The sequence below is a fragment of the Carassius auratus genome, unplaced genomic scaffold, assembly GCF_003368295.1.
Source record: "Carassius auratus strain Wakin unplaced genomic scaffold, ASM336829v1 scaf_tig00020023, whole genome shotgun sequence".
Taxonomy (NCBI): Eukaryota; Metazoa; Chordata; class Actinopteri; order Cypriniformes; family Cyprinidae; genus Carassius; species Carassius auratus.
The window spans coordinates 63,864-76,894 of record NW_020525001.1 but is presented as its reverse complement, the minus strand read 5'-3'; the positions used below and the strand labels follow the sequence as shown (position 1 = coordinate 76,894).

Below are 13,031 nucleotides of genomic sequence, written 5' to 3'. Positions count from 1 at the left end.
TCACTCAGAATATCCGCCAAAAATGACACCTCAAATAAAGATTCTCACACTTGTACAGCAACATCCATTACCGGGACTGACTGTTACCTCTGAATAATGCTCACAGTAACCCTGTAACCTTGGAAACTCAGCAAATCAACTTCTTCACTTTTTTATTTTCCTCTGACAGAAGAAAGCAACTGACCCTTCGTCCAATTTAAGAGATTATTCCAAAATAAATTTGCCTATGCTTTTCAATAATTTTGCACTGTATAATTGACTGGACTTCAATAAACATACAAATGCTTAAAAGTATCATTTTGAAAAGTTAATACATAACTGGATGGAATTATGATTCACTTAATGGGTCAATTACTCATCTAATGTTTGCAGTCATATTACCTGGAGTAAAATCATCCAAAATTGCTGTAAAAATTTAGAAGCAAAATGAGTGAAGACAAGTCTCATTAAGTGTGAGTCAGGATGGATGGAGTGTGGGATAGAAAAAAGCCTCAATGACAGGACAGAAAGTCTTTGAGAATGAAGGAGAGGGAGATGGAGGGAGTATGAGGAGGAGCGAAGGAGAATGAGGTCAAAGAGTAAAATAAACTCATCAATCACCGCTGAGCTGTATATTCACAATTAGTAAGGTGGACTTGTCTCTGATTAAACATATCCTTTTTTAATCTCTAGAGCTTTTAATCAGTGTGTGTGTGTGTGTGTGTGTGTATGAACAGTGCCTTTGTTAGAGGTTCTTTAGGCCTCACTTTTCTAATCAGGTACATTTGATCACAACCAAAAAAAAAAAAAAAAAAAAAAAAATGTGCAGCCTCTGCCCAGATGAAAATTACATTTCTCAGAAGTTGATCTTTTATAGTTCAGGAGACTGCTTTCATATTGTGTTTGGTTCAGTACACACACTTGGTCTCATGTGTTCTCTTAAAATAAAATTAGACAGAAATATATCTTAATCGATAATTGTTGAGTGTAGGATCATATAATTGAAGCCAACACTGAACTTACTGTTGTGTTGGGGTCAATTTGACCTCTCGAAATATTGGTTAAACTATTTATTTATTTCTGAAATCGGGGCAATATTACTAATTTAGGGTCATGAATGTGCTAGCTAAGTTTGGACATGTAAATGGTTTTCATGCAATTTGCCACAAATTAACACTTTTGAAAATATTGAAGAACACTTTAGCTTCCTCATCCTGCATTACTCAAAGTGGAAACAGTTCCTTGATTCTGCCAGGGGACCACCCATATATAACCATGAATAAAACATCCAAACAACTTTTATATCAGAGGATGTCAAGACCTGTAACGCAGACAGAGCAGAACAGACACATTGAAGACTAGAAGGTTTTTTTGGGGAAATTATGTTGAAACATGTTCAAACCATTTTTGTAGAGGCAAAAATAAATAAATAAATAAAAAAAAGGATAGCCAGTGAAAACCACACATATACACAGTTATCAGCTTGTGTTTTCTTGCAAGCCAATTTTAGATCTTAATCACTAATTATTCAATGTAATATGTGTAATATTATGTGCATGTATCCAAGGCTATATATATATGCAACCGTATCTATATGTAAATACATATACTATATCTACAATCATATGGACACGTGTGTGCATGTTTATAATAGCTACATTAAAATGAATGCATTTACATTATATTTATATATTTGCATGTAGAGTTGAGTTTCTGCATGACTCCACAATGACACTCCATACTCTACAGAATTAGATGATCTCTCAAGACACTAATCCAGTCTAACTTTTTGGTTCCTACTGAAGAATCACAAGATTAAAAATGCAAGATTATGGAATCTGAGAAAGATTTTTGCTTGTACAGCTAAAGAGAGGACCACAGGACTCTGAGTCTGTCTCTTCTTACTCTTGGGTAATTTATGAGTGTCACACAGACCAAGTCTGAAGTTTTTCAAGGACCCTTCTGCAAAAAGAGACACTGCTAGAACTGCAGTTTTTTTTCCTTTCAAGGACTGACGATATATATAAAGCTGCACTGCCTTGAATATTCCGTCACCTCCACAAACATTATATATCATACATGTTACACATGTGTCATGAAGCATGAGTTTGACTACTTTGACTACTGCAGTCAAGGACCTTGAAAGTCTTTATGCAAATTCATATACATGCTTGGTTAATTTAAATACTGGTACTTTGATTCAATATAAATGTAAATTTATATAATTACAACATATAAAAATAAGTCTTTCCACTGTGTACATACTGAATTTGGAACCTGGATGCTGTTACTTAACTGAGAAATAAGTGTAAATGTTTAAAAATGATTGTGTGGGCATGTTTTTGTGACATATCAGGACACAACTCTGTATAATGACATGGGTACGACACAGGTATTACAAGGAGAGGGTGACTTATGAGGACATAACCCATGTCCAAATTTTTCAAAACGCTTTTAAACCATACAGAATGAGTTTTTTTTTTGAGAAAGTAAAAATGCACAAAGTTTCCTGTGAGGGTTAGGGTTAGGGTTAGGGGTAGGGTTGGTGAAGGGCGATAGAATATACAGTTTCTACATTATAAAAACCATTACGCCTATGGGATGTCCCCACTTTTCACAAAAACAAATATGTGTGTTTGTGTGTGTGTGTGTGTGTGTGTGTGTGTATATATATATATATATATATATATATATATATATATATATATATATATATATATATATATATATATATATATAAATTAATGGATGCCAAGAACCACCCGACGTAAAGCTGTATATAAACAGTTTTAGTGGATACCTGCCAGCCAATAAGAACAGAGTATTCAGACAGACAGTAATTTTGAACATTATATATAACGAAGCATGTTTCTGTTGTATATTTAAAATAATTAAAAGGTAACTTTAAAATAAAGTCAAGATTAAATTTATTTATTTTTATATTCAATTAATTAATTTATATGAATAATTATTATGCAATGACAATTACACAAAATAATGCATATATATATATATATATATATATATATTATTATTATTATTTATTTTAACATAATATACTAACACAATTTTACTTAATTTAAATACATTTGTTTTTAATATTGTTTGATTTAGCACATATTTATGAAAGTCTGTTTTTGCTTGTGAGATGTGAAAAAAAGATCCGGACTTCCACACATATTTGATTTTGCTTTTCTCTCAATATTGGGGTTGAAGATTGTTAAATTGCACTGCTACTGATATTTTGGTATTGCAAAACTCTAATGAGTTGTTTACCCATAATACGTTGATTACAAAATCGCTTCATGGACCGCTGATGAGGTGATTACTCTAATCACATAGCACTTTGACCCCTAAAGACACGCGAGTCTCTTGACGAAACAGCTTTTCCGGTCTGTCTTCAAGTATAAGGATGCCACCAGTAATACACTCAATCACACGAATACCAGAAAATAAAGAGTAATAGGAAGGAAGGGTCTATCATCTCAGTTTGTCCCTCACGGGAACCTTTCCTGTGCTACTGCAAGCATCTGAAAGTTTAATTAAGTAAAGCCTCAGAATAAACACATCCACTCACACATACACACAAACGAAGGGGCTGAAGGATTAATTGTCTGGAGTCTTTGCCGATCTAATTAAGGGTCATTTCACATCATGGCCATATTTTACCAGCCCCTGTGATAGAGGCGGTAATTAAATATGAGGGAGTTAGCCGCACTAACGATCTTGGGACCTTGCCTTTTGCATGCGCATATCAAATTGAATCCCTCATAACAGCTTGCTCTTAATGGCATTTTATCGTTGAGGATTAGCATATTCTGTCGACGCTGTAAACTGGGTTCAGTTTTTGTAAACTGTTTGAGTACAGAGCGCAGCGGTGGCCAGAGGGCTTCGGGGCATCTTAATCCAACCTGCCGGAACCAGTAAACCAATCAGCGCTCTTCTGACGCGGTCGTGTAGATATGCTAATTAAAGAAGACAAAAACTTAATTATTATTGCATGCAATTAGCAAACTGATAAGGCTCCGTTTTGAAGTAATGCAATTTTAAATCACTGCCATCTGTTTAATATCCAATACAATGTATTGCAATTATATTGTTACAATGTCAAGGCCACACGAAAATAAATCGTCTGGTTCTTTCTGTCTCGCTGATATTGCCATTTATTTTATTTCATTTGAACACAAATTTTTATTCAATACAGTATAAATGCTCATAAAAAAAAAAAAAAAAAAAAAAAAAAAAAAAAGAGAAGTAAATATATCCCTTTTCTTCCTCCCTCATCTCATTGTCACACAGATGCATTTTTGTACTGCATATTTTCTCTCACAGAGGCAATTTTCCATTGTTGCCTTCAAGTCCTCTTGGGAAGTTTGCACTTATGAGCTCAGAAGATGGAATTATACAGAGATGTGTATTCTAATTTAGGTTGGGAAAAGGGATGGCTGGGGACGCATTTACACTTGATCTGTATTTTACGATTTGTATAAATCATTCATGCACAGAGAATGATGGGAAATGTTGTCCGTCACAACATTAAACCAGCTAAATTAGTAGTATTTTCTGGTATAATATTCACTATAATAACAGGAAAAGCAGTATATTCTCCAAGAGTCAGGGACATTCATTGTCAAAAACTTTCTTGGATAAATATTAATATTAAATAAATCAATATTTATATTTTTAATTTAGATACATTTAATGTATTAAAACAAAAAAATAAAAATGTATTTTTAATAATCTTAATGTACTTAAATATCATATTTACACACACACGCACACACACACACACCACACTTTACAATTTAAACTGAAAATATCTAAAAAAATAATTCAAAATAATAATAAAACACATGCTTAACTTTGTACATGAAATGTGTTTACACAACAAATATGGCAAAATTATATCTAAAATTATTAAAAACAACTTGCTTAATCCATTATGGTTTCATAATTCAATTTAATTCAAGTAAGTAGCTGAATATTTAGACAAAACATGTTTTTGTTGCAATGGTTGTGATATGATTTCAGGCTCTGCAGCTTTTATTTTTTTACAAATAAATAAATTCAACGCATAACAAATAATAATAAATCCAAAATGTAAAAACAAAACCCACTGCATACTTCCTGCAAGAGCCAAGCAGCTGCCATTAAGATGCATGTGAAGGCTAACAGATATCTTGCTCATTTTCCAACATATAATGCCCTTCCTGACCGCTCACCTCATAAATACCATCATCCAACACAGTTTGAAAGCACTAAGTGAGAAATAATGTCTGTCACTTTTCTCTTTTTCTCTGTCTGCACATCGGTTGCTCTTTTCCCTGCATTACCTTATGCTTGAGTACCCTGAATAATGATCAACTGCCACACATTTCCATATTTCTGAAGATAAGAGAAGTCAATCAGCACACAGACAACTTAACCAGCTTCCTGCGACCTTATTGTGTGACGCTTCAGTAAAGAGACGTAAAGCACACGGACATGACCTGCTGAATCAATCTGCTTCAGAAAGAGAGACACACAAAAGGAATAAAAGGAGGACACTGGGATGGAGCAGCGCCCCCCGCTAACACTCTCACAGTACCCATTAAACAACGCTTATTGAATCAATTTACAATGCCTAATGCAGTTTTTGAGTACTGGGGAGTTCAAGGACAGTGACGGTGTGTCTTTCATTGGACTGCTACTGTTATGTGAAAAGGTTGTGATGATACAAATGGATTCTTCAATAAAAAATATATATTTTGTTCATATAATATATAAGTTTATTACATCTTATGCACTTTTTTTCAGCAATGCATTTCAATGGTTAGTGGAACAACAACGACGACGACGACGACGACGATGATGATAATATTAATAATAATAATAATAATAATAATAATAATAATAATAATAATAATAATAATAATAATAATAATATGAAATATTATTAAAAGCTAAAATTAACTTAGTTTAAATGACAGTAAATAATAATAATAATAAAAAATTCCAAAAGTGCAAAAGTTACCATGTTGACTGCAGACGGACTTGCTAAAGCTGATAGATTCATGGCCCTATTTGCGATCTGGCATGGACACAAAATTCATGTTTCACAAGATCGACAAGCCCATGAGGCAAACACAGGAGAACCGGCATGACTCTAGCCAAAATGATGAAGGCTGTCAAATCTCAAACATGAACCAATAAGTCAAGCTACAGTCCTGAGCTGCTGTTTTGCTGTGCTAAGCTAACTCCATGCAAAGATGATATCGATCAAGGCCTGTGGGTGTAGACAAGTGATGGAATAAGGTCAGAGAAAGAGCAAAAGGTCACTTGCTTGATTTACAAATGTATGTTGTTCACAAGGGTCTAACATGTTTCAACATTAGACTGCTGTTATATCCATGTAAAAAAAAAAAAAAAAAAAAAAAAAACACTGACAAGCCCAATGTATGTGCTGCTCTTAAAGCCAGCCAACATGGTCAGGCTGGTCTATTTGATGGTTTTAAAGGTGTTTTGGACAACTTAATTCAGCTAAGACTACCAAACCAATTAAATTTTAAAGTTTAAACAATAATTAATAATAATAATAATAATAATAATAAATAAAAGTTTTTTTTTTGTTTTTTTTTTATATAGACCTGTTTAAAGTCCTACCCTTCAAGGAAAACAAACCAAAGACTTGTGCACTCCAATGTTTTGGTAAAGGTTAATGTATAAAATAAAATAAAAATAATTCTCAATATGAATCACCCTACTTTCTTTTTCAACAGAACATATAGAACAGGAAAGGAATATGCACATATTCTCTTCTCTTTGATTAATTCCACCACTGATGAAAAAAACATGAATTAATTAATTAATGAACGAACAAACAAACTATTTAATAATTTATTTGCACAAACCAGGCAGACCAGCTTATATTGGACTAATTAGTTGGTAAGTTGGTCAACCTGGTCTGCCAGGATTGGCACGCTGGTTTAGCTAGTCGGCCAATCTTACAAATGCCCCAAAACCTGCAAACTGGACCAGGCAAACCAGATTATCAAACCAGAACTGAAAATGTCATGCTTACCTTTCCTACATATTGTGCCTCTGGACCAATGTGTTCCTCCAAGACAAAGAACTGGTTCCATATCCATCCTCGTTTGGGCCGATGGTGGACCTCTGTTTCCCCATCCTTAGTCTGGTTGTGGTTGTGAGTTGCATTGTGGCTCCTGGAAATGATTTTGGCTTGGCTGTGATGGCTCGCCTCATAACCCCTCTCCAGAAAACACAGGCACAAAAGTACAGGACACAAGCAAGAGCTCGGGTTCACCTTCATGACTGCGAACAGGAGCCAAATTCCCAATATTCCAAAAGGATTCCAAAAACTACAGTGAAACTCCCAAAGTTCTGCGATATTCCAAACACACAGTGGTATTCCACAAATGGTATATTCCAAAGGATAAAGATGGCTTCCAAACCCCCCTCCTCCACCACCTCCTCGTCCTCCACAACCACCAACCAGCAGCCACGTCTACTCCTTATTCCCCTCCTCGGATGTTCGTTTGAGGGGTTTGATTTAATCGGACGCTGGACCAGAGGTCCAGAAAGCTTGAATGAGGTTCATATTTCAGTCATTCATCTTGGAAAAACAGCAGAAATGCACTGACATCATGCACTCAAAGAGCACTCGAGGAAGAAAGCAACAGGTTCAAGCCTGGGTCCAACAAACACACAAGACGACAGCAGCAGCCATGTTGAATCTCCTGTGGAAAGATGAGATGGACAAACAATTTCAGTGTTTCATATGGTGCAAAATACCACAAGAAATGAAACATCTCAGAAAGAGAGACATTTAATTACGAGTAAGGCATCATTGCTTAATGGGCCTTTTTGTGAAGTTCAAGCCAACATGGGATCAAAATTGACCCTGTTTATTTTACTAATGCATGCTGTTGGTCTCACTGTAAAAAATTCATCAGTGCATGTTATACCAAAAGAAATGGTTTGTTCTGAAATGAAGTTCCCTTGATAATATTAACCAATACCCAATTAGCTTCAAGTCAGTTTCTACAATCACTGTGGCTTCTCTGCAATGGCTGACAACCACTCTTTACCATTTGTTTCTCCTTTAACATTTCCTTTCACTTTAAAAGATGTTACATTATACAAGATAAAATGCAATTTACATGGAAATTCAACCAAAATGCACATTTGTCATCATTTACTCACAACATCCACCGTCATTGAATGGAAAAGAGTAGATTGGACAGTCCTTCATGCCATTTCATCTTTTATGAGAGTCAACCAACATGAGGGATGGGTAAATGAATACAGATTTTTCATTTTTGGGTGAACTATTCCATTAAAAGAAGTAATTTATGAAATCTCCTCCCAGAGACCCAAAACAACAGATGCTTGGCACAGTAAGTCTGTAACTAATTAGCTCCTAGTTATAATCAATATTTCGCTGTTTAACAAGGCTTGCCATAATGCGGTAACTTTAGAAACTTGCAGCTTCTGCGGTGGTGACAGAACACGTTTACAATGCAGTCAAATATGGTTTCTCATCCTAAATGAGCAGCATTTAATATGAAGATGTAAAAGCATATCTAATGCAAAATGATTATCTTTCAGGAGGATGAGTTGAGCTCGGGTAACCTAAAACACAAATTTTAGAGTGTTCTTGGTGATACAGAAGGTTGCTAAACCAGGCAAGCATAAGACACTTTAGTCATGCTTTGGTAATAAACTGAGCACAGACATTTAATCATGAAACAGTGTGGAGTTGCAAGAGACATTTTTAGTTTAATGAATGCAGAAATGCACCAACAGCACTCTCATCAAGGTTTAAAAAGGTCAGAAATGTTATAAAATATAATTAAATGTGAGAAATCTACAGGGTTCTGCATGCTGTCAATTACCACGGCATGTAGACTTGACTAAATATGTCTATGCTTAAATATAACAAATTATATTAAGGTCACCAGCAAATCCCCATTGATGCTGCATCAGATAATGTTATTTCAATGGGAATGATTCGTTTCAAAGATGCTGGAGAAAAATAAGACAAAAATAAATGCTCAAGGATTTGCAAAACCAACAGTATTTCATGCAATCAAAAACTTATGAAACCAGTGTAATGCTGTAATGCTAAATTATTATACAATTGAATGAACAAAGGCCAAATTCTCAATAGATGATTTAACAATACATTTGCAATTGGCAATAAAGTTTGAATTGCATTATTATCTGTATTTTTAATTCTGGTTCAACTAATGAATCAACTACATCAGAGATGTTTGTGGTGTTTAAGTGCCTTAACTAATATAAATGACACATTCTGTATACTATATTGCTACACAATAGTTTTCATTGTACATGCATTAATTTATATTCTTATTGAATATATCTACAGTACCATATGCATCCAACAATTTGCAAAAGTTTCTTTAAAGCCAACTGATTTCAGGAAGACAGAAACATCCAACAACTAACTAACCACCGCCGGAGACATGCAAGCTCCCGATACTGCCATTGGCGTCAAAATCTTTAAAGTGTAAACAGTTTAAACCCACTTAAAAATGTACATATGTTCTGGATTCTTGGATTATCCTCATGTTTGATCAAGCTCTCTACCCAGGAAATAATGCAGCTAACATTTAGTCACCGGCAGGGGCGCTTCTGAGGATTTTGGGCCCCATGAAAATAATCTTGACAGGGCCCCCAACACAGCTGAGAGTTTTTTCATATTAATTTACATAAAATCATGCTCTTTTATGGTATTTTGACTATCATTCTCATATATTTAAGTCAATCAGACAATTGAACTCCATCCCATGTCCATCCACACCTGTAATTTGTCCTCTGTAATACTGCACTACTTCAGTACTGTATAATGTATATACTGTGCATAGCTGTACATGTGTAATATAGTGTATTCACCACTGATCTATATATATAGATCAGTGGTATTCACATATATTTATATTTGTATGAGTATTTGTACTGTACACTGGCAATGACAATAAAGTTAATCTAATCTAACATGATATTTTTAACATTTTTTCCCTTATCATGCACTTTTAACATTCCAACAGCCACCAGCATTCATTTTAACCGCAACATTTAAACTTATGGTAATTATCTTTAACAGTAGAATGAACATGGCATCATTTTGACCGTTTTGAAATTTGCATAGTCAGTAACTTTGTCTAAATAAATCACAAAGCCTTGCTGCTCCCTGACTTTTCCTAAAACTACACGAATTTTCATTAAAACTAGTTTAAATACTTATTGTGTGAATAAAAACAGAAATATAATAATTTCTATCTATAACGTCCACAGGCAGTGATTTTGCGCTGTTTAAATTGAGTTTTGCCGACGGTCTGGATCAGATAATGTGAAAGTATTATGTGAAGATGGTTGGCAGAGATGAATCATGCAGTATTTGACAATATAGGGGACAGTGTAGTAATACAACTCCACATCATCTTCAAGAGAGGCACTGAAACCTCACAAACAGCTGATAGTTCGAGTTCATGAAGTTACTGCTTGCAAGACAGGTGCAACAGCGTGGACCGCAGCAGGGTGCTGAAAGTGGGCGCCGCCTCGTACAAAGATGCCGACACCGGCTGCATGTGAGGCAAAGCTGTGCACCCTCTGCACCCTGCTCTATCGAAACGTGCCAACTTATCGAAAAATGCTACCGTAGAGACCTAGGGCCTCATGTACAAAGCGTGCGTACGCACAGAAAAGTGCCGTAGGTTACGATCATTGTCACGGGCGGTCCACTAACAATTTAGGCCTACTTACAAACCCACTTGTTTTCTTGTGAAATGTTGGGTAACATAATGTCGACCCTTTGCCTCTTTCACTTCTCTTATTTTTTTCTCTTTCAGTTTTTTTACTTCCAGATTTTTCAGGCATTTTCACATCCTCTGTCAAGTTGAATCTGCCGGCGCTATTGTGTTGCCTTGGTTACTGGATACAATTTGGGCGGACTAAACCATTTTATGATAATCGAGAGGGGGAGAGGGGCCCACGGACGTTTGTGTTTCCTAAACAAATACATTTTTTGACACCAGGAAACCGCAAATAGAATAAATTAAAGTTAATAATTTTTACTATCAAATATTTTTTTTAGCACCACAAATTTATTGGGGGCTTCTCTGGGCCCCCTCTTAGTCATGGGCCCCGAGAATCGTCATCGTTTACCCCCCCGACTCACCGGTGACGACTTTTTAAAGAGACTTGGTTGTTATACCTAAACATACTCATGTCTTGCTGTCAGAAGTGTTAAACTCAATCAGTTAGCTGCTCACAACACTTCAACAAAAGTGTCCACAAACATGCACTGCATGCAGTGGTTCTCAAAAGTGTGGGGTTATGCAGGAGACTTATATATATATATATAAAACTAATACAACAGAATACATTGTTTAGTACATGATGACTCAAATTTTGATCTGGTCTTACACAAAGCAATCACATGGCTTCAGAAAATAGTACACAAGTTGCACTAGACGGTTTTTGTTGCACTTCTTTGTCCTTTTTGGACAATACTTGTCTCAGCGGTCAATAGCTATCTATCTCCTTTTGTGTTGCATGGACTCTTGTTCAATGTAGCTCCAGCAAAGCTGTATTTAAAACGGGGTTTACAAAAAAAGCTATTTTCTATGAGCAGAAAATTCCACAAATATAATGAAAAAGGTATGCTTATATATATATATATATATATATATATATATATATATATATATATATATATATATATATATACAGTATATATCTACAGTACCATATGCATCCAACAATTTGCAGAAGTTACTTTAAAGCCAACTGATTTCAGGAAGACAGAAACATCCAGCAACTAACTAACCACCGCCGGAGACATGCAAGCTCCCGATACTGCCGTTGGCGTCAAAATCTTTAAAGTGTAAACAGTTTAAACCCACTTAAAAATGTACATATTTTCTGGATTCTTGGATTATCCTCATGTTTGATCAAGCTCTCTACCCAGGAAATAATGCAGCTAACATTTAGTCACCGGTGACGACTTTTTAAAGAGACTTGGTTGTTATACCTAAACATACTCATGTCTTGCAGTCAGAAGTGTTAAACTCAGTCAGTTAGCTGCTCACAACACTTCAACAAAAGTGTCCACAAACATGCACTGCATGCAGTGGTTCTCAAAAGTGTGGGGTTATGCAGGAGACTTATAAATATATATATATATATATATATATATATATATATATATATATATATATATATATATATATATATATATATATATATATATATATATATATATATAAAAAACTAATACAACAGAATACATTGTTTAGTGCATGATGACTCAAATTTTGATCTGGTCTTACACAAAGCAATCACATGGCTTCAGAAAATAGCACACAAGTTGCACTGGACTGTTTTTGTTGCACTTCTTTGTCCTTTTTGGACAATACTTGTCTCAGCGGTCAATAGCTATCTATCTCCTTTTGTGTTGCATGGACTCTTGTTCAATGTAGCTCCAGCAAAGCTGTATTTAAAACGGGGTTTACAAAAAAGCTATTTTCTATGAGCAGAAAATTCCACCAATAAAATGAAAAGGTATGATTTATATATATATATATATATATATATATATATATATATATATATATATATGATAAATATTACTGTATAATAATAATAATAATAATAATAATACTAATTATTATTATTAGAAATCATTATGGTCAATATGGGTGACCGAAGTACAGCATATCCCTTAAAATGTTTACTATTGTAAAAATTAGTAAATGAAAAAATAAAATAATAATAATAATAATAATAATAATAATAATAATAATAATAATAATAATAATAATAATAATAATAATAATAATAATAATAATAATAATAATAAATGTGTTTAAAAAATGTAAACCATTGCTCACTGTTGATTTGACATGTTACTGAGGCAGATTTTTTACAAATAGTTTTGGAGATTTCCATCTCTCCCCATTCAAATAGAAGCTGTACTGTATGCGTATTACCTACATAAAAAAGCATCCCAGAGACATTGCCAAGATGGC

At 34.5% G+C, this 13,031-nt stretch overlaps 1 protein-coding gene across 1 annotated transcript in view; it reads right to left on the bottom strand.

Annotated features, from left to right (window-relative positions):
• Window positions 1–13,031, bottom strand: part of LOC113076338 (cadherin-18-like) — a gene marked incomplete at its 3' end in the record, with an annotated part of 83,572 nt that overhangs the window by 56,086 nt on the left and 14,455 nt on the right. Inside the window, exon 2 of the mRNA XM_026248970.1 lies at window positions 7,040–7,715. Within this exon, the coding sequence (XP_026104755.1) occupies window positions 7,040–7,288 (249 nt within the window). The remainder of the gene's footprint in view (window positions 1–7,039; window positions 7,716–13,031) is intronic.